At 40.5% G+C, this 21,344-nt stretch overlaps 1 protein-coding gene across 1 annotated transcript in view; it reads right to left on the bottom strand.

Moving 5' to 3' along the window:
• Positions 1–7,624: 7,624 nt before the first annotated feature.
• BCL11B (BAF chromatin remodeling complex subunit BCL11B) overlaps positions 7,625–21,344 on the bottom strand; it is a 169,496-nt gene continuing 155,776 nt past the window's right edge. The window contains exon 4 of the mRNA XM_044659901.1: positions 7,625–9,636. Within this exon, the coding sequence (XP_044515836.1) occupies positions 7,625–9,636 (2,012 nt within the window). The remainder of the gene's footprint in view (positions 9,637–21,344) is intronic.

Here is a 21,344-nt window from a genome sequence, read left to right on the forward strand (position 1 = left end):
TGAATTTTTAGGTTGCAAGTTTCTCTGTTTTGTGTTAGGGTTATACAAAGTAAAAAATGTCTTGGGGAGATGGATGAACTAGAATGGCTTCTGAGGTCCCCTTTCATCTACAAGATTCTTTACTTCCTTCTCTACTTGCTCTCCCCAACATATTTGGTCAGACCTAAACAGCTTGGAAGCTTAATCCTACCAGATTTATTCTTAAATGATTACAATGCAGATAATTACATAATATTTTCTGCCTGTATAAGAGGAAAAAGTGGGGTCTTTCTCTATGGATTCAGTTACATAGGCTTAATTGTGTTTTTTAATCACCCTAACAGAAAAAAAAAACAGTTTCTATTTATAGGCTTTTGTTTTTCCAACAGAAGGGGAAATTTTCTCCAGTCTTAATTGCTGGACCTCGAGCCCAAGTGGAAGGTATGAAACAGCCTGCTTGCTGCAAATCCTTGAGTCAGATTGTTTAAATGAAGTTGGAATGATTGTGAGATATTCAGATGACAGGTGAGCTGTCTGAAATTTTAAAAACAGACTAAAAATAAGTCCATAGTGAGCAATTGCATGACTTTCAGTCAGAGATGATTGCTTTTATCTTAAATTTCATTTAACTGAGATAGGGAAAGGGGCCGAGGTAGAGGGAGTAAAGGGAGGTTGTATTTCTCATATCACCATCATCAGAGGGCATTTTAGGGTTGTTGTTATTTTTTTAAAGGCTCTGCAGTCCCTCCCATCCTTAGCACTGCCTGAGGCTCATCCTTCTAGGAAAGGAGACAAAAGTGTGATTGGCAGACTTCACCTAGGAATAATATTTTCTGTTTTCATAAGACTCAAGGAGTGTTTTGGCCCCATGACTTCTGTTAGTTCAGAGTATGCCGGTCTCATGTAGGGTTGTTAACGGTCCCCTCCTGCTGATGGAAATGTTATTTTTTTAGTACTCCAACCCACAAAGCAACTGGATTTTAGATCTACAGCATTTTGTGTGGTTAAAACATAAAAGGCTAAGAGCACCTGTGTTTTTAAGAAACCATTGGGCAGTTTGAGCCAAGGTCTGATGGCAAAGAAAAGGGGAATTTCCTCTCTTTGGGACACTGGCTTAAAAAATTCACTGCAAAGCTCTGAAAGCACAAACAGAGGTGGTGTTTTCCTGAATGTGGCTCCAACTCCCTGTTATTACTTCTTAAATTCCAACCCTTCCTTCTCCGCCCTATCATTAAAAAGGACCTTGCAAATTAGACCACTTACTCAGAGAACAAGGATTTGTGCAGAGTGAATAGTTTTTAAAAAGAAAGAAAAAGATCTTCCCTTCATTCCTATTTCATACAATCTGTAGCAAAACACCTTTTAGAATTGGTACCTTTTTTTCATTATGTGTAAAGCATCATCAAGAAGATTCTTCCTTTCTGGACACCATTCAACTCCCAGGAATAATAAATACATCATAAAAGAAAATAAGAAGGACCTGTTAGACCCAAGCTTGGGAATGGGAAGAGCTTTTTTTTATCTTGTACTTCATGACACCAGACTCTATGTCACTCAAAAAAAGAGAAGATATTTTGTCCATTCAAGTGACGGGACATTTTCATCTAGATGGCACTGCAGATAGAGTGCTGGGCCTGGTGTCAGGAAGAATTGAGTTAAAATTCAGCCTCAGACCCTTATTAGCCATATGACCCTAGGCAAGTCATTTAACCTGTTTGCCTCAGTTTCCTCAACTGTAAAATGGAGTTAACAGTATTTTACTTAGTAGAGTTCTTGAGTGAGTAAGATATTTGTAAAGCACTTAACATATGCCTGGCACTTGGTAAATACTTAAATGCTTATTGCCTTCCTCTGAATAGTGCCTCTGCATTTGGCCCAGATCTGGGCAAGATATAAAGGATTGTTATTAAAAGGCTAATCAATTATACAAAAATTATTTGATTTCTCTTTTTTTTTTCCTTTCTGGCCAATTTTTGTTAACCTGACATTATCTCCATTGCAGGCTTCTTTGAAGCTATAAAAATGGACTCATGAGGATGAGAAATATGGGCCTCATATCTCTATGTGAAAAGCTGTGCTAGAAACATATAGTTGGAAAACTTTAGAGCAGATGTTCTAGACTGGAGTTAGTGAACCTATAGCGCACATGCCAGAGCGTGCTAGGAGGGACTGCTCCCTTCCCCCTCTCCACTAGCCTGAGGACATTTCTCAAGTGACCCGCCCCTCTGCCCAGCAGCCCAATGGGAGCACTTCCGCCCTTCCCTGTCTGGGGTGGGGATGGGGCACTCACATGTGGGCATGAGGGATGCAATTTGGGTACTCGGTCTCTAAAAGGTTTGCCATCACTCATCTAGACCAATTACCCCATTTTATGGAGAGGACTGAGGTTCAGGAAAATGAATGATTTGCCCAACATCATAGAGATTATTAGGTGTAGAGACAGATCTAGAATTCAAGTATAGCATACTTCCTAGACCTTGATGCTTTCTGGGTCCTAGAAGCCAGTCTGATTTCAGATTATGCCTTCTCTAGGTTATATTGGTAGGTCTTTCATACCATTATTAAAACATCCCCTTTCCCCACAACACATGTTAATTTAATGAACTAGTGGGAAGAGTGGTAGAAAAACTCAGATGGTTATTCAAAGTTGGCCAATTTGCCAATCAATCTTGAAAAGACATAGGAAAGACAAGGTTTGGAGATCAAGTTAAATGTCCAATTTATTTTTATAACTTGAAACTGGAACAAACTGTTTTGAACGAGCGTACAAATGAGATGGCAGACACATGCTGAACTCAACATTGTGACGTTAAGGGAGAAAAGAGGCCAAAAATCTCGTACAGAGAATAAAAGGAACAATAAATATTTCACTAAGCCATATTGAAACGACCTCCTGTCATCTCAACATTTTATCCATAATAAAAAAAAAGTGCTCGTTTTTTAAACAGAGCACAAATACCAAGCAATAATAAATAGTTCCAAACTTGTAGTAAAAGACAAAACTTCCAAGTAAACAACAAAAGCTCATACAATAAGTAATAGAAAAAGGTAATAAAAATATTTTGCCTTGCCGGTACAAATGCAAACAACTGAAACCAATGTTACTTTGCTTTGCAGTTCTGAAATACAAAGAGCACCATAAACATGAGTTTGCCTGTGAGAAACAAAACCTTGGACAGTCTTTCACTCAGGACTGGGATGAAATACTAATTTCTTTTCTTTTCTGTTTTTTTTTTAAACCTTTCTCTTATGTGAATTCAGTCTCCTCTCCCCCTCCCCCCCCCAAGACCCTCAGACAGGAAGTGGCAAATTCCAAGTTGGGAAGATGTCCCTCAAAATGATCATGTAAGCTTCAGCATCATCTTCAGAGGTCCAGCAGCAAGGACGAGGGAGCTTGCTTGATGTTGGCTATGTCCCATTGTGCTTGGCCACTGGCTTTTTTTGTTTATTTATTTTTTGAGAGAAGGAAAAGAAATTCCAATTTTCGCTGCAGTCAGTAAGAAACACAATCCTTGTGCTTTCAGATGACTTATTCTTGGCTTTGGGGTGACTTCTCTTAGGCCACTGAACAACTGCTGGTGAGAGCTATCTCGATTATGGGACAGCCGTAAGGTTGGCTTGGGTTCCAAGGCAACTTAACGGTATATCCAAATGAAATGTAGGTTTCTGGGTTTCAAGGGTTCAGCTGGAGAGGAAGCCTAAAAGTTGCATCAGTTTTTTTGTTTGTTTGTTTGTTAAATTTTCAAACAAGGTCAAGGTAAGTGGCTTGGGGAGAAGTATGTCAACCAGACACCGACCAAAAGAGGAAGGTTATCTGTATTTGGTGAGGAATTACCCACAAAGATGCTAGGTTTTAACTTCCTTTTCCTGAAATTGTGGTTTCCTGAAATTGCATCTTAAAAACTGTTATTCCCCCAGAGAAGAAACTAAAACAAAACAAATAAAAAGAAAATACCACTCTATCTTCTTAAAGCTAATTGGGGGGAGAGAAAAAGAGAGTAACAGACAGAGAGAGAATCAGAGAGAGAGAGACAGACAGACAGACAGACACAGAAAGTGGAAGGAAGCAGGAGGGAGGAGAAAGAGAGATATCAAAAGGCACCAAATTTCATCCCAGTCCCTCAAACATTCAGAAATTGATGGAATGTACAATTAGGAGAGAACAGCGGCAAAGCGGATCATAGACAGACTGGCAAGACCTGTACAAGGAATAGGCCCTATTCTGACAGAGAAGGGAATCTGGGCCCAGACCATTTGTATCCAAAAGTTTAATTTGCAATCATCTCAAAGGTAGACCATTTTTTCTGTGTCAAGCAGAAACCACGGCTCTCTTTGGAAAGGGTAAAGGTCATTTGAAAATTGTTGTTCTTGAGGGTGGGAGAGATGGTGATTGGTGATGATGGGGAAGGAAGTTCTCTCTTTCTCCACATCTTAGAATTTGCAGAGAAAGGGGAATGGGGTCAGGGGCACTTTGTGGAATGTTACTTACTTGAACATCTTTACAAAAACTGATTTTTCCACTCAACATGAAAGGGGAATTACCATCCAGTCTGATGTGGCCAGACCCGGGGAAGCCTTGATGCAAGGTCCAGGCTGCTCTGAGAGAGAAGCCCCATGGGAACAGTACTTTTTGTAGGCCAACTCTGATAAAAACATAGACAACGAAAGTGATTTGTGAACAAAAGCATTTAACAACGTCACTTGGTTTCTTTTACTCAAAGGTTGTCAAACAACCCTTTCTCATTTACAATAGGTCTTCACATACAAATTTTTTTTTGCAATATTTTATCCTGCCAAATTAAAAAATATATTATGGCAGCCTGTTTGTCTTTGTTTTTTATTTCCAAATTCACTAACAAAAAGGTACATGAAATCCCTTTAAAAGGACAAGCGTACAGTTAAAAAATTACAAGCTCCAATAGAAATACAATGAGTGCCTACATCATATGAACCAACCAATATCAATGTCCATTCTGGAGTGGGGAGGGAGGGGGGAGAAAGAGGGGAAGGGAGAGAGAAAAAAATAAGTACAGGTCAGAAATGTGATTTTTTTTTCTGCAAAGCAATAACAATATTAAGCACTTTTTTCTACATACTTTTTCTACATGGTGTAGCAATCCCCTTTTAATCCCCAAATACAAGTTTCTATACATTTTTTGAAATAAAAATTCAACACCCAAGGCAGAAAAAAATTTACTAAAACTCAGACTTTACAGTTACAGTGACAAGAACAAATTTATAGACCCACCATTTAAATTTTACTGCAACATTTTCAAGGAAAAAGAAAAGGGTTTTTTTTTTCTCCTGGTTTTGTAAAATGCCCAGGCATTCTCCATTATTACAAATACTGGTCCACTTTTACAGTAATCAAGAAATTTTAATATATATAATATATACTAAAACCCCGTCACCAAAAGAAAACAATATACACATGGCCATCACGGCATTTCTTTTATAACCTATTAAGCAAACTTTGAAAAAAAATGATCGCTCAAACACACATACACACAATTTTTTTTTACCCTTGTATGTATCCAATACTGTAAACGTATTTTAAGACAGAGTGCACTAAATTTAACTTTAAAAAAAAAATTAGCCGTCGTTCCTGAATTGTTTTTGTTTTTTTTTTCATTCAACGATAACAACTTGTAACGTGTGTCACTTGAGTTTAAATTCAGCAGTAAGTCACCTCCATTCCATTTCCTAAGCAGCGTTGTCCTGGAAAAAAAAAACCAAGCTGAGAATAATTCAGCCAATGGATGTCCGAAGTTGTGCTGGGTATACATCTTCATTGGATTGGGTCTTATGGCATTTTTCATGTCCTCTATCTTCAACCAGGATTTTTTTTTCTTTTTTAAAGTAAATGTGGCTTTTTTTTTACGTTTGTTTGTAAAGAATGTACTTTTCTGGTTTTTACTCTTTTGCAAAAGTCTTTTCATTTCACAAAAAAAAAGTTTTGCATTTGTCTCAAGAGACTCAAATAGGAAGATCAGTTTTCAAGGCACTCACGTCAAATTGAATGGCAGTAGAAAAACTGTCCAATAAATTATTATTTTATCTTTTTTTTTCTTTATAGTGCCAGTATTGTGAATGCCATGCTTAGCAACACTGACACTTAATCTCTCAGCTGTCCCCTTACAGTTTAACCCACCTCTGGGCCAAGTAAAATATGCTGCAATTTCTTGTTTAGAAGCCATTTAATTTAAATGCAAACAAAAGTTTTAAAGTGCAGGTCAACATAATTAAAATGTCTAACCTTAACTGTTCTCGGTTCAGTACCGTTCATTTGTCCTAATGGGATAAGGAGAAAAAAAAAATGGGAAAGGAGAGGTCAGGTACCTTTAATCCTAATTTTTCCACCACTATTCTGACCAAAAGAACAGAAAATTTTCATATGTTTTCTCTCCATAAAATAGCACCATTGTGCATTACAAGAGATAACCCTAGTTTCTTCAAATCAGCTCAAGGTATACCCATACTTGACTCTTTCCTGATTTAGAAGCTAACAGTTAGCCCTTAAAGAAGCATCTAACTAATTAATGATTTCAGTAGCTCTACACTACAGAAAGAAGATAGCCTATTTCTTTCCTTCCATGTGAGTACAGGAACACTCTCATCACAGCTAGGTGGTCCTCCTACCTTAACCAGGTAGCTATTCTAAGACAAGTAACATGAACTCTGCATCTCAGAGCATCACCAACAGTCCAACGTAGTCACCTTATCTGCTAATAATGCACAACTGAAAGATGCTATTGACCATGGCTGCCTTTAAACAAAACCTGCTTGGTCTCATGGGGACAATTTTGTGGGGCTGATTATTATTTTTTGCTTTGTTTTGTCTTTTTTTTCCAGTTATGAAAACTTTAATGTTAAAAACTATTTGAAAAAAAAAAAGGCCTCAATCATACATGACTTCATCAGTGCTACATTTCAGATCCAATTCCGAAAGAAAGTGCTACAATTTTAAAGATTGTTATCCGCTGTACTCCCCCCGCCACCCCACTTGCTTGCCTTTTTTCTTTCTTTTTTTTTTTTTGTGTGTGTGTGTGTGACTTGGGGGGGGGAAGGAAAAAAAACAACTTTAAAAGTTATTTAAAAGTTATTTAAGTGTCGGCTTCTTCACAAGAAATTACACATGCGTAGCTTAAATTTCAAAAAAGCAGCGGCCCAAAAATTATAATTTAAAAGATATGCTTCTCCCCTACAATGCAAGTAATCTCAGGCTACTACTGGGTAAAATTAATAAGAGATACCCAACAAAATTTGAAAAGAAATTGAAACAGAAAGAATAATAATAAAAAAGTACCTGCACATGCCAAAAAAAATTACAAAAACCCAATAAATACAGAAATTATTGCACAGTTAAAAGGCTCCACAATTTTTACTGCCTTAATCAACCCTCAGGTTTAATAGAACTTTGTAGACACAGGTTAAATTTGAGTGCCATTTCCTGGCACCTACCATAGTTATGCTAAGTTATGTTTATGGAGGCAAAATTAAGTCAGCATTTTCTCAGTTGGCAATAGTTAAACTGTACAAATTAAATGTTACCTAGACCCCTGATTTAACCCAGTTGGGAATGAGGAGGGAAGGGGATGCTGGGGGGAGGGGAGGACCAGGAAAGAGAGGGGGATATGGGGGGCCTTTAGCTTCTTTCCGCCTGCTCTATTTTCACATCGTTTGTCAGCAAATGTTCTCCGTGCCACTTTTTCATGTGTTTTTCCAGGGTGCTATAAACGCTGAATGGCATCTGGCAAATATCACACCGGTAGACCTCTTTCCCTATCTGGCCATGGGTTTTCATATGGCGGGTTAGCTTACTGCTCTGGGCGCATGCGTAGTTGCAGAGCTCACATTTGTAAGGCCTTTCTCCTGTGTGGCTCCTACGGTGGACCGTCAAGTTGCTGCAGTTCTTAAAAACCTTGCCACAGTACTCACACGTGTCGCTGCGGCGCCCTTCCTTGGAGCTCGGTCGGCCAGGCCCCGGCCCACTTATGTGGGGGGTGCTGCCTCCACTGGCTGTCCCACTGCGTCCTGAGAGGCCTCCATCCAACATGTCCCCGGGTGGGGTGGAGAAGCGCAGGCTCCCATTCTCCGAGGAATGCTCTGAAGAAGTGGCGAAGGGCGACTGTCGCGAATCTGTGAACCCGAGAAATGGATCCTTCATGAAGTGTCTTGATGCCGCATATCCCACCAGCCACTGCGAGTAAACATTTTCTGAAGGAATGATGGTTGCTGGTGGCAAGTCCAAGTCCTTTTCTATTTTTATCCTCTTGGATGAATTGTTTAAACTGGGACTCGTGATAGGTGTCGGCTTCCTGGGGAAGAGGCCCGGGAAGGGCTCGCCGGGACCAAAGCTTCTTCCGTTGACCGTCCCTTCCTCTGTACGGTCAAGCTCTCCGGCCACGGAGTCTTCATCTCCGGTGTCTCTCTGACACAGGTCTCGGGAACAAAGGTCTCGCTGATCCGAGCTCCTTTTCATGAAACTGCTCCTCTTCTGTTTCTCAGCCAACATGTCGTTGTATTGCTGGATGGCACCGAGGCTGACATTCTCGATCACTTTTCCAAGAACGAGGGACTTTTCGTCTGGTAGTGACTTGGAACCATTCTCTCGGTTGCGGCTTAGCTCCGAATCCATGCTGAAACTTGACTCGGGCCGGCTCTCATTCTCCAATTCCTCCTCCTCCTCCTCTTCTTCTTCCTCTTCTTCATTGTCGTGGCCTAGGGAGGGATCGCTCTCGTTCCTGAAGTCAGCCTCGCTGGATTTCAGCCCCTCCCCAGTAAGCTCACTGGTGCCTGGCTCTGGAGAACTGGTGGTAGAGAGTCCGTCGTCTGACCTGCCTGTCATGGAGCCGGCTTTGTGCATATGTGTTTTCATATGACGCTTCAGTTTACTGGCCTGGGAGCAAGCGTGGTCGCAGAGCTGACACTTATAGGGCTTCTCTCCCGTGTGACTACGGCGATGGACGATGAGATTACTCTGAAACTTGAATGTTTTCCCACAGAATTCACAGGATTTACTCTTCGCCTGAGGTTGGGGAGGGGTAGTACTGCTAGGAGGCATGGGGGGCAGTGGCGGGGTACTCAAAAAAGGTGATTTAGGGCTTGGCTGAAAGGGGTTCAATAAGCGATGCATAGGGTTGCTGCGGTTTGGTGAGACTGGAGGAGGGGTCGAATTGTTTCCTGCCAGCTCTCGGAGCCTCCTTGAGAAATCCATCGCTGGCGAATCGATTGCCATGGGGTTCAAACGCATGACTCTGTCAAAGGCACTGGGATGCTGGGCAACTAACCCCATTTCTTCGGCACTAAGGCGATGTGGGTCCAGATGGTGACGGGGCGGTGGGCTGAAAAGTGGGGGAGTGTTGGGGAGCCGGCCCTCGCCAAAGCCGGGATGGTCACGCAGGATGGGGCCTGTCATTCGTAAGAGACTAAAAGGGTTGTTATCTCCGAGGAAGTTCATCAGCGGGGACTGTGCAACAGCCTCTGGTCCCAGAGGAGGAGGGATGGTGATCCGTGGAGTAAGGGAACTGTTTGAAGGGCTTGTTTCCAAATAGATGCGGAATCCATGTGTGTTTTGGGCATGTTGAAGCAAGAACCAGGCGCTGTTAAAAGGTTGCTTGCATGTTGTGCAAATATAGCTTGAAGGCTCATCTTTACCTATTAAAAAAAAGAAAGCAGAAAGAACACTCAAAATCATACAGAGGAGAGAACCCAAGTACCATCATCCATACAATATTTTCCTTGAAACTATCCCCCTCCCCAAGGTATCTGTTAAATGAAAATTCAGTAAATTACACAAGACTTAAAAAGATACCTAGTAACAATGAAGAAGCCACTGCTGGGAAGGCCCATGGCCTACACTTGGCCTATCCCATTGAAAACATTTCTTCTTAAATGACAATAAAGTCTATCTGCCCTTCATGGGGAAGGACCTGGGTTCTAACCCCAGCACTGTCTAGGTGACCTTGGGTAAGTAATTGAATACTTCTGGGTCTCAGTTTCTTCATCAGTAAAATGAGGGGATTAGACTAGATGGTCCCTTCTCTCTCTCTCTCTCTAGCTTTCACTGTATAAAGGTATGTAGAAACTACACAGATACTATACTATAAAGGTATGTAGAAACTACACAGATACTAATTAAGTGATATTTGCTTCAAGGAACTTCCCTAGAAAAATGACTTTCTGTTATGGGTCCATAGTTTGGGGGTATATCTATATTTAATGCTGCATGCATCTTTATTCACCAGAGTTCATTCAGACAACACCCTAAAACGATTCCAAGGATACACTGGAATTTTGCCACCATCAAAGTCTGAGAACTCTTAGAAAAAATGTCCCTATAGGAAATCTCTTCCCACCCCCCACCCCCCATCATATTTCCTCTGCCAAAACATCAAGTGAGTGTGCAAACGAATAGCTGATAATCAAATCTGACAGGGCAGTTGTAATGAACTGTAACAAATGTTGCTTTGTTAGAAATTTGCTCTGTTTGGTAACATCACCAAGAGATATTTATGACCACTGGTTGAACCAGGTCAAGAATGTTCAGTGCCTTCATCTGCCTGTCAGGCAGCCACGAGAATTGAAGTTGCAAATTTCATTTACTATTTGTCTTTCTGATCTCTTTTCAACCTGAGGATAAAACTCATCAGTTTCAGCCTGTAACTCTTATTATGCATTAGAGAAAAAAGACAGGTGTGGAAAGACCTTGGTTTCTGTCATCATGTTTGCTACTTTAAAAATAAAAAAGATGTACCTCTCATCCCAGACATACTCTAACCATTTCATTCAAAAGTAGGCTTGGTCAGAGTAGACATATCTGATCTCCTGATCACCTAACCTTCCCGGCTCCTCCTCCTACTGCTAGTGTTCTCCCCTCTCTAACCACCTTGATTATATTTATTCTATATAGACACATATACATTATTATCTTCCTCGATCAAATGAGGAAGTTGAGATTTATTTTCTTTTTTGTATTTATATTTCCAGTGGCTCCTGGTAAGCTCTTAGAGAATGCTTGTTGTATTCATCAGATGACTGTAATAAGTAGAGAACTGGCCTTGGATCCTAACTCTGACACTAGGTGTGTCACTCTCAGCAAGTCTGTTTCACCTAAGTCTCAGTTTCCTCCTCTATAATAGGGATAAGGATAAATCTGTCATCATTGTGAGAAAATATCTTATAATCCTTAAAGAGTTTCAGAAATGAGAGATGGCATGACCTCCAAAGCCTCTTTTTTATCTTTACTTCGATCCACTCCATTTTGTTAAGGGTGTTTGTATTTTTTTAACTCAATGCATGGTGGACTCTGCTGAACAGGAACAAAATATACATGTTAATTATTCTTACCTATTTAAGAGTAATAGAAGAAAACTTGGAAAGCACAGCCAGGAGGCAGGGGTAGTGACAACTCACAATTCTCTTTTTGAAATCAACCACCCTTGACAGTATTTCAGAATCGAAAGTGGAATTGGGGGAAGGGGGAGAGGAGAATGAGTTAATTTATAAATAAATAAGGTTGGAAGACTTCAAGTTGTATAGAAACCTGTCTTTCAAGCACCCTGTAGCAGTATGTTTATAGGCACATAAACTGTACTTTTGAAACTGTCTTTAAAACTGTATGACTCAGAGGGACTAAGCACACTGAAGCCAGAACATAGCATTAAAAAAAAAAAAAAAAAAAAAAAAAGGACCCATGATTGACACCAATACAGCTTGACTACTGCCATGGTTCCTTCTCTGAAAATCTGAGGAGAACTGAGGGGGCACTGGCAAAGAGCTCACCCTCAAAATACCAGCTAGAAATTGTAGACAGCTATACCTCGAAAAGACTTAGTAGAATAATTTGGGGTGGGGGAAGGTAAAGATTCATTTTCCTGAGTTTAAATCTGGCCTCAGACACTTACTTGCTGTGTGACTCTGGGCAAGGCACTTAACCCTGTTTTCCTCAATTTCCTTATCTGTAAAAATGATGTGAAGAAGGAAATGCAAACCACTCTAGTATCTCTTAAGAAAACCCCAAATGGAGTAAAAAAGTGTTGTTTTTTTTATCCTGGGACTCCATTTTTAGGAGCATAGGGCCACAACCAGTAGGCAATGGGTCACACAGTCGCTCAGGGTCACCCAGCTGGGAAGTGTCTGAGCCCGGATTTGAACCTAGGACCTTTCGTCTCTAGGCCTGGCTCTCAATCCTCTGAGCTAGCCCAGCTGCCCCCACTTTAGGTTGCAGTTTCTTTAGCAGATGTAGTTTTTACAGGGTGGGGTTGCTAGCCCCACGCCCAACCCTCCTCCTTTTTCATTCGGGCTAGGGACCGTCCTTGGCCCAGGAGTGGTAAGGGTGGGCAATAGGGGTCAAGTGACTTGCCCAAGGTCACACAGCTGGAAGTGTCCAAGACCGGACTTGAACCTAGGACCTCCAGTCTCTAGGCCTGGCTCTCAATCCACTGAGCCACCCAGCTGCCCCAAAAAGTGTTGTATACAACTAAAATGACTGACCAACAAAGGGAGGGACAATAAATCTGATGGCAATAAACTGCCTGAACTTAGAAAAACCAAGTATCTACTGTCATGCTTCCATATTTTAAAACTTCAAAGACTTGAGAGTTCATGAGCATGAGGCTTCCCTCCATCCACCCAGCTCACAGCACTTTGGTGGTGTTTCTATATACATGTGGATGGCTTTCTTGTTCTCAGCTGAGCCAAAAGAGGGGAGGACCACCTATCACTGGCCTAGACTCCGGGGTCTTCCCAGCTTGGCAGAACCTGCCAGTGTTCCAATGCCCCAGATAGCCTTGGAGAATCCAGAATCACTTCCATACAATGCCACCATGAAACATCAAGTATTTCATTAGAGAATTGTTTCCTTTTTTTTTTTTTTTTTTTTTTTTGGTGGTGGGGGGTAGTTAGGAAGGCAGATTATAACTTAAAGTAGTTAAGCCTCAACTTTTATAATTAATCTTTCAAAATAGCTTATGTCAAGCACTTTGGGCTGGGCTTCTTCCCTAACATGCCCATGTAATTCACATCCTAACAGTTAATCTATTTGAAGACTAGAAAAACATCCATTGCCTCTCACGACCTAACTCACAAGAGCAGATTTGTGGGCTTCTGGGTGTGGGTTGGAGCACAAACCCATCCCCCAAGACGTCCAGAGACCTAACATTGTAATCTTTGAAAACACCCATATCTCTCCCAGTGCACGCCCTGCACAGACAGTATAAAAAGTGACAGGAATCAGCGAAGCAGGGCTGAAGTAGAGAACGTTTCCTGCCAGCAGCTGATTTATTTTTTCTTTTCGGGAACAGTACATTTTTACCTCAGCTTACCTGGGAGCAGAGCTTAATAAAGACCCTTCTGAAGCGAGAGTTAATATGACAGATGACAGGCAGCATCTTACAAGGTCATATATCTTCAAATTAAAGAGGGTCCTGCCTCCTTCACCTTCATTTTAACCACTCTAATTAATCGATTTATTATAGGCAGTTGTTCTATTTCTTCATTTTTCTTAAATCAGATGATGCTCCTTGGCGCTTGTCACCCCCCTCCCTCCTCCTCTCCTCACGCAGTCCCCCACCCCACCCACTCCCCCAGGCTGCCAAGCATTTTTACTAAAGGTCTGTCCCCGTGAGGAATGTCTAAATTATAAGAACATGTAGAATTCCCCGGAAGGCTGGGGACTAAGGCCAATCTGAAGTTGAAATGGCTGATTAAAAAATTAGCCTCAAAATGGCAGCTGGTGAGAGGGCTTGTAACCACTTGTTTTGAAGGGCTCAAAGCCTTCCTCTCTTTTTTCCCCCCAAACTTGAAAACTTTTCCTTCATGAGACACTCTGATGCAAACAGCCTTATCTGAAATGCACTGTGAGCTTGAGGAAGCTGTTTTTTTATTTGGTTGGTTTTTTTTTTTTTAATCAGTGAAATCAGATTTCTGAGCTATCTATCTTTATAGGGCCAATGTTAGACCTTCAGTCTTTGTCACTTCTTTACCCCCAAACCCACTGCTTCTGAAGACCCCCTTCACAAATGGCAGCCATTCACTGCAGGCCACTCAGCTATCAAAGATCTGACAACTTCATTAAAAAAAAAAAAGAAAAGAAAAAACTTTCACAGCCCTCAAAGGCTCTTTAGACTCCCCTCTCTCCTCCTCCCCTCCTCTCTTTTTTTTTTTTTTTTAATAAAATGTTCATTTCCATATTATCACTTCATGGTTATCTTGCCCAGAAATTGCCTTAAGCAGTGTAGATGCTCACTTTTAAGAAGAGAACAATGTCAGAAAGTCTTTGAAGATTCACTACGAACATTTTTATATTCTAAAACTTGCTAAATATTTTAAACATGCCTACCAACAGTCATGTATTGCTCAAAAGTAAGCCTTCTCTTTAATAATGTAGTATGCCAACTCTCTAGAACTCTTCTTCAGTCAAAGGCCCCCAGGAAGCTGGTTTCTAGATGCCCCCTCTCTGCCACTCTCCTCCATGGCTCCCTCTCCCAAGGGGCACCTTAGAAAGACGGCTATGGGCATTACCTCTTAGTAGAGCAAAATTCAGGCTTTCCCAGACCTGGACTGTTTCCCATGCTGTAACTGCCTGGGTTTTATTCTGATTGACAAGCCAATTATGGGCTTATTTTTTAATGACTGTACAAAACAAAATCAAATCCTGCCCTAAATACCTAGAAATGCCTTAGAAATGTCTACTTTTTTTCAGTCACTAAATCAGAGTTTTCTATTACACTCTCTCTCTCCCAAACAACAAGCAATCAAGCATTTATAAAGGGCCTACTGTGAGCTAAGCTTGGGAAGGCAAAGTAAAAAAAAAAATGAAACAATCTACTCTCAGAGAGCTTATATTCTATCAAATAAATATAAAGGTGGGCTAGTTGCAGTAGACTGAGGTTTAGCTTATTGGAAGAATTATTAGAAGTTGTCACAGAGTTCAGTTAATGAAACATTTTAGTTCTGCTAAACCCCAAGGTCAGAGTATAATTCTGCAGACATGTGGCTGCCCAGAAAACTTTTTCAGGTCATTTCACTGAGTTGAATACATAGATTTGCAAAAATCAAATTGCCATTTCCAAAACTGGTTCCAACAAGCAAAATTCACCATTTTGACCAAACTGTAAAAACTGGGAAGCTAAATCTGCTAACCAGATAGCGACAATGTAGGAGGGAGTCTGGGTATAGTCAAGAAAATAAGAGGGCCATCTTAGTGGCCATGAATCTTTTCTGCCAAACTAGGACCTTTGCAATGATCTATGTACTGATCGCTTTCCCTTACCACTTTCTTTTTCCTTTTATTTTTTTATTTAAAAAAAAAAAAAAAAAGATTGGGTCTCCCTATCTCACCAGACCCAGGCTCATTGCTGAATGGCAGACAAGTTCTGATCCATTCCATTTTTGTTCTCCTTGGGCAGCTTGGTGGGTGCTACACCACCAACCCCCTCAAGAGCTCACCATATTGGTATTGGACTTATCATGGATACCCAATCTGCTTTAGCCCTTCTGAAGCTTGGAAGTCAGGACTCAAGAGTTCCCCTAGCCTCAGTCACTCCAGTAGCAAGTAGGATGATAGCTATCCCCTACCACTCCCCTACCCATTAACAAGCCAGTGAATACCTGTTCTTCAAATATATGTGATCTGTGTATTAACCACTGGCTGGGCATAGAACTTTGTGCTATGAAATGAGAGATACAAAGTATTGATGAGACACGTCCTTGCCTTCATGGAGTTTGCAATCTGATAAGAAGGCAGATGATGTAGATAACCACAAAACGAATGATGATTCCTATCACAGAGATACAGGCAACACCAGCAAAGTTTAGGGGAGGGAGAGTAGAGAAATTCTTGAAGGCTTCATTGAAGAGACAGCATTTGAGCTTTAAAAATGGAGAGAACTTCAAAAGAAGAAAAAGATGGAAAAAACTTGGTACAGAATGAGAACAAAACTTGTGCTGGGAGGGATTTTCTTTATAATATCTTTGCTGGCTAATTTCCATATTCTACTGACAATTGGGAATGACTTGGATGATCCTAGTTAGGTCCTTCCCCCTTCTCTTGGTCTCACTTTCTTCCTCTGGGAAGTCATACTTGGGACTTGGACTACATGATGACTAAGTTCCTGTCCCATGGTAGTATTCTGCCTTCTCCCACCCTATAGTGCCCTGGGCATTTTTCTTCATTGTATTAGCCAAAGGAGATTCCCTTGACCTTTCCCACAAATACTGAAACTTGGGAGTTTTCCATGATCCATTCAAGAGATGTAGCTATAAACTCCAAGTAATATTTTGGTTATGCCTTCTGAGGCAGCTAGAGCAGCAGTAAAACCTTGAAGGAATCTCTACCTCTACCTATGGCTTCCAAATTTCCAACAACAGAGAAATTGGCAGACTTAAAAGGAATGGTTCCCTTTACAAGTCCCTGTCAGGAGCAGACATTCATTGGTCTGCTTCCTACAGCCATCCCCTCCCCCAACCCAATACTACTTTCTCCAAGCCACTCCATTTTTAATGAGCATTTAAACAATTATTCCTCCTTATTATGCTAGTTATTCTAATAATACCAATAAAGGTATCCTTGATGCTCAATAAAAAACACACCTTTAACTGAATTATTATTAAATTAAAATCCCATAATTGAAAGCACTGGTTAACGAGTGTTCTCACAAGACCAGCTAAGGGCATTCAAGTCAGGTAAAGATTTAGTGTTTTATAGGGAATGGAGGCATGAGAACACAGGAGCTGACGGGATCAGGACATCTGGAAGAATCCTGGTTATACCTTCTGAAATGAGCTCTTTGAGTGTTAGGCAGTCGTCACTACACCCAGAGATGCCATCCAATGGCCATTGTCACCTCTCTTACTCTCAACAGATTATCTGCTGAAAAGAAACATTGGAAACATTCTTCCCAACTACACAATATATAGGCCATTCTCATGCAGGCCAGTCTTTTATTTAAGGGACAGACTATGTTCAGGAATTCAATTGTCTCAAGAGCTTACTGAAGAGGGGCAGCTGGGTAGCTCAGTGGATTGAGAGCCAGGCCTAGAGATGGGAGGTCCTAGGTTCAAATCCGACCTCAGACACTTCTCAGCTGTGTGACCCTGGGCAAGTCACTTGACCCCCATTGCCCACCCTTACCACTCTTCCACCAAGGAGCCAATACGCTAAAGTTAAGGGTTAAAAAAAAAAAAAAAAAAAAAAAAAGAGCTTACTGAAGAACCTACCAAATTACGTTGCTAAATACTGAGGCTGAAAAAACAAAATCAGTGCCTACCCTCTAAGGGTTTATATTCTATTCTACAGAAAATATATACAAAATGATTTCAAAAGAATGGAAGAAAATATTAATCTGGGGAAATCAGATGGCATTTGAGTTAGACTTCAGCCTGATAGAGTAGCTTCAGAATGGGGCAAGGACTACAAAGCAGATGGATAGTAGATGGATATCCCTATTCCATTAGGCTCCAGCCAACCTTTCTATCCATTACTCCTCTTTCTTTATTTTAGGTTCTGGCCAAACCACTAGCCATTCCTTGAACTCTACATTTCATCTCCCATCTATGTTTCTTCCTTCACACACACAGGCTGTTCCCATTCCTAAATGTTCTCCCGCTCCTGGCTTCTGTCTCCTAGAATCTTCATTCAAAGTTCAGCTCAGGGACCACTTCTACATGAAGACCTTGCTCAATCTTTCCCTTGAAGGTACTCTTTTGCTCCTCTAATTATCTTATCTTATCTTATTATTATTATTATATGTATAATTTATAACATATAATTTACAATTATATATTATTAACCTGTGTACTACCTATTATAGTGAATGGGTGAAAAAATCTTTATTAAGTATTTGCTATGTGCCAAGCACTGTGCTAAATGCTGGGGATATACACAGAAAAGTCAAGATGGCCTCTGATCTTAAGAAGCTCATAAAATTAGAGACAACACATATAGCATGTCCCAAAATTCTTAGTGCAGTTTTAAGCTAATAAGGCTTAAACTAAAATTAAATTAAAAATTAGTAAGTCTTTTGGCAAATAAGGCTTAAAACTGCACTAAGAATTTTGAGATACTCTGTATAAGAATTCAGCCATAGGAGGGATCCCTAGAATCCTTTAAGGTACCATGGAGATTCAGATGGTAATTGCTCCATGTTCCCTTACCAAATGTAAGCTCATTAAAGGCTGTTTTGTTTTTCTCATAAGGTCCACTTCACCTAGCCAAGTGCTTCACTTGAAAGGTGTTTAGTAAGTGTTTGCTGAACAGTCAGGCCATCTGCAAAATAGGGATTAAAATATTTGCCCCATACACTTCCAAAGGGCTATGAAACAATGCTGTAGAAAGGTGAATTCTTATTCTTAAAATACTTCTGCAATCTAAATCACAGAGTTATTCTGAAGAGAGTACTGTATAAACCTTAAAGCATTATAGAAAAGTGAGCTATCATTATTATTATAATATTCTCATGAGTTCTCATAAATAAATGATTTTTCATAAATATATTTAACTTCTCCAAAAGGAATCTAGGTTCAGTCAAAACTGAGGGAGCAATCTGCTAGTCATTTTTCTATTCCATGGATATTAATCACTGTATTATCTTTCTACAAACATTCATTGGAAAGCTATTTTATATATAATGCAATATGATAGGAGTTCAGGAAGTGAGAGAAGGAAGTAGATAATATATCTGCCCTCAGGGGGTTTACAATCTAGAATGCAGGTTTTATTGTATTTACAAATGTAAAAAACCATTATTCACTCCTTGGTCACAATTTGGATTTGGTCCTCAGGCAGTAGTTTGCAGACCCTCTTAGTTTGAATGGTGTATGTATACATACACACATTTCCTTCCATATAAAGTTGAGAAAATCAATAATAGAAGACACTATATGATATAGTGCCAGATGAGTGGTATAAGTTATGAGTTAAAAAGAGATAAAGAATATGCAAATATGTTTTGCATGTATAATTGATACCACATTTCTTGCCTTTTCAGTGGGTAGAGCAGGGGCATGAAGGAGAGAATTTAAAGTTTTTAAAAAATGAAGGTTAAAAATAAACAAATAAATTTATCTTTTTAAAACGAGATAAAGGAGAGATATAACTTTGAGTAGGAGCAATGCACAGAACAGCTTCCTAGAAGAGGTAAGAATTGGTTGGGTCAGATCTGGACAGGAAGAGGAAAGAGAACATTCCAGAAGAATGGGGGAGGCAGGAGTAAGAGGAATGGAAAGTATAGTTGTAGGTACAGGAAGCATGTTTAAGATTAAAGGGAACAGACACTAGCTAAAACAAAAGGGTATGGAGGGAGACAGCAGAAGAGATGGCTGAAAAGTGTGGAGGAAAGGAAGGAATGGGAAACTAAGGAAAAGAAATCTCCACAAACATTCCCATATAGCTATACTAATGGAAACATTTGGTTTCAAGGCCACAGAACACAGACTAAATCAATGATGTCGTGATCCTATTTCTTAGTTCTAGCCATTTTTTATATACATCTCTCTGTCTCACTGAAATTTAGGAGTGAATTTGCTCTCAATAAAAAGGTCAGTACCAAATGGGGAACTACAGAGGAAATGATAAAAAGGTGGCTTTTTAGAAGTACCAAACTCTAAAGAGCAATCTCGCGGGATGCCAAGCAGCACTTTTCTTTAAGATTCAATTCAATCAACTCCATTAGGCTTCACCATTCACATTGTCAAGGAAGGGTTTGAAATTTAAGGTAATTTTTGATAGAAGGGCTATCTCTGCCCCAGAGAAGGGACCAACATCACTTTGCCAACAGTGTCAGCCAAAAGGTATGGACCTTTCTTCTCTACAACCTTTCCTCTTCTCTTCCTGGGGGAAGATGAAGGTTCTTACATCTAACATCAGCTCTGAGTCTTGTGGCGCTATTTCCTGGGCCACGACCTCCAATCTCCTTTCTGGAGTCACATTCACCAAGATGACTAATTTTCGACATTTGCCATCTTATAATTAACTTGTCTTTGTGTTTTAGAACCCCTGAAATCCTAAGGAGGAACTGATTCCTGATAGGAAGCCTCTCTTTCATAGAAATAGCTGCTACACGGCTGAGGCTGACAAGAAATACTGAATGACGACAATCCTGGGATTGTCCTTGGGAGAGTGACAAACACAGCATATACAGTCCATTCTGCAAATGTTTTTAGAGTAGGGTATCTGGCTCTCTCCTTCTCCCCTATCACATTCTACTTTGTATCATATTTGTTGTGTATATGTTAGATTCCCCTAAATAGATTATAAGTTCCTTGAAGGAAGGTATTTGTCATTGTAATTCAAGCAATAAGCCTAGTGCCTGGCACATAATTAAGAGCCTAAGAGATCATAATTAAATTAAATTCAAATCAAAGTAAGCTGCTCCTGCACCCCCAATTTCCCCTGTACTGGAGTGAATAGAGGAAGAAATGAAGAGGCACCCCCTTTGTTCATGGGGACTTTAAGGAATAAAGATAGCGGTCTAGAGCTTCACAGGAGAATGTAGAAAGGAGAGGGGGGGTGGTTCCCAGTGCCCACAATGCCCACATAATGAATGCTAGGTTCAGTGACCCTATGACTAGAGGAAAAGCAGGGACAAACAGTGCAGCATCACAGAAAGAGTACTGGGATGGAAGTCAGGAGGTTTAACAAATCCCATCTTTGTTGCTAACTTACTTGTGACTTCAAGTGAGCCTGCTTGTTCCAAATTCAATATCCCCAAACAGTGGTAAATAGGGCAGCTAGATGGCACAATGGATAGAGCACCGGGCCTGGAGTCAGGAAGAACTGAGTTCAAATCAAGTCTCAGTTACTTCCTAGCTGTGTGACCCTTGGCAAATTGCTTACCCCTGTCTGCCTCAGTTTCCTCATCTGTAAAATGAAACAAACTGGAAAAGGAAATGGCAAACTAGTCCAGCAAGAAAACCCCACAAGGAGTCTTAAAGAGCTGGACATAACTGAGATACCTGAACTAAAAAAAAAATGTTGGTCAACAAAGACACTTACATTTCTCCTATCCAAGAAATCGTCTCTGTAGAAAAATTCTTTTGCCTGACAGTCATTGCTTTCCATTCCAGTTCTAGCCTAATCTTCCACTACTCCCTCCATACAGTCAGTACCTCAGTCAAATGGGTCTACTCCTTGTTCTCCCAACTTGGTCCATGCTTTTCCACCTCCGAACTTTTGCCCAGGCTGCCTCCCTTTATGCACAGAAAGCCCTTCCCTCCCATTTTCACTAGTTGAAATCGTCCTCCAAGGCCCAGCTCAGGGAACACCATTTCTGTGATGCCTCCTGCTAGAAATGCTCTCCTTTTATCAGTTCTTATGGCCCTCTTTGTCAGTGCTTCTCTTGTTGAATTCTATTCTGAATCAAAGC

Source organism: Gracilinanus agilis, chromosome 2 (assembly GCF_016433145.1).
Source record: "Gracilinanus agilis isolate LMUSP501 chromosome 2, AgileGrace, whole genome shotgun sequence".
Taxonomy (NCBI): Eukaryota; Metazoa; Chordata; class Mammalia; order Didelphimorphia; family Didelphidae; genus Gracilinanus; species Gracilinanus agilis.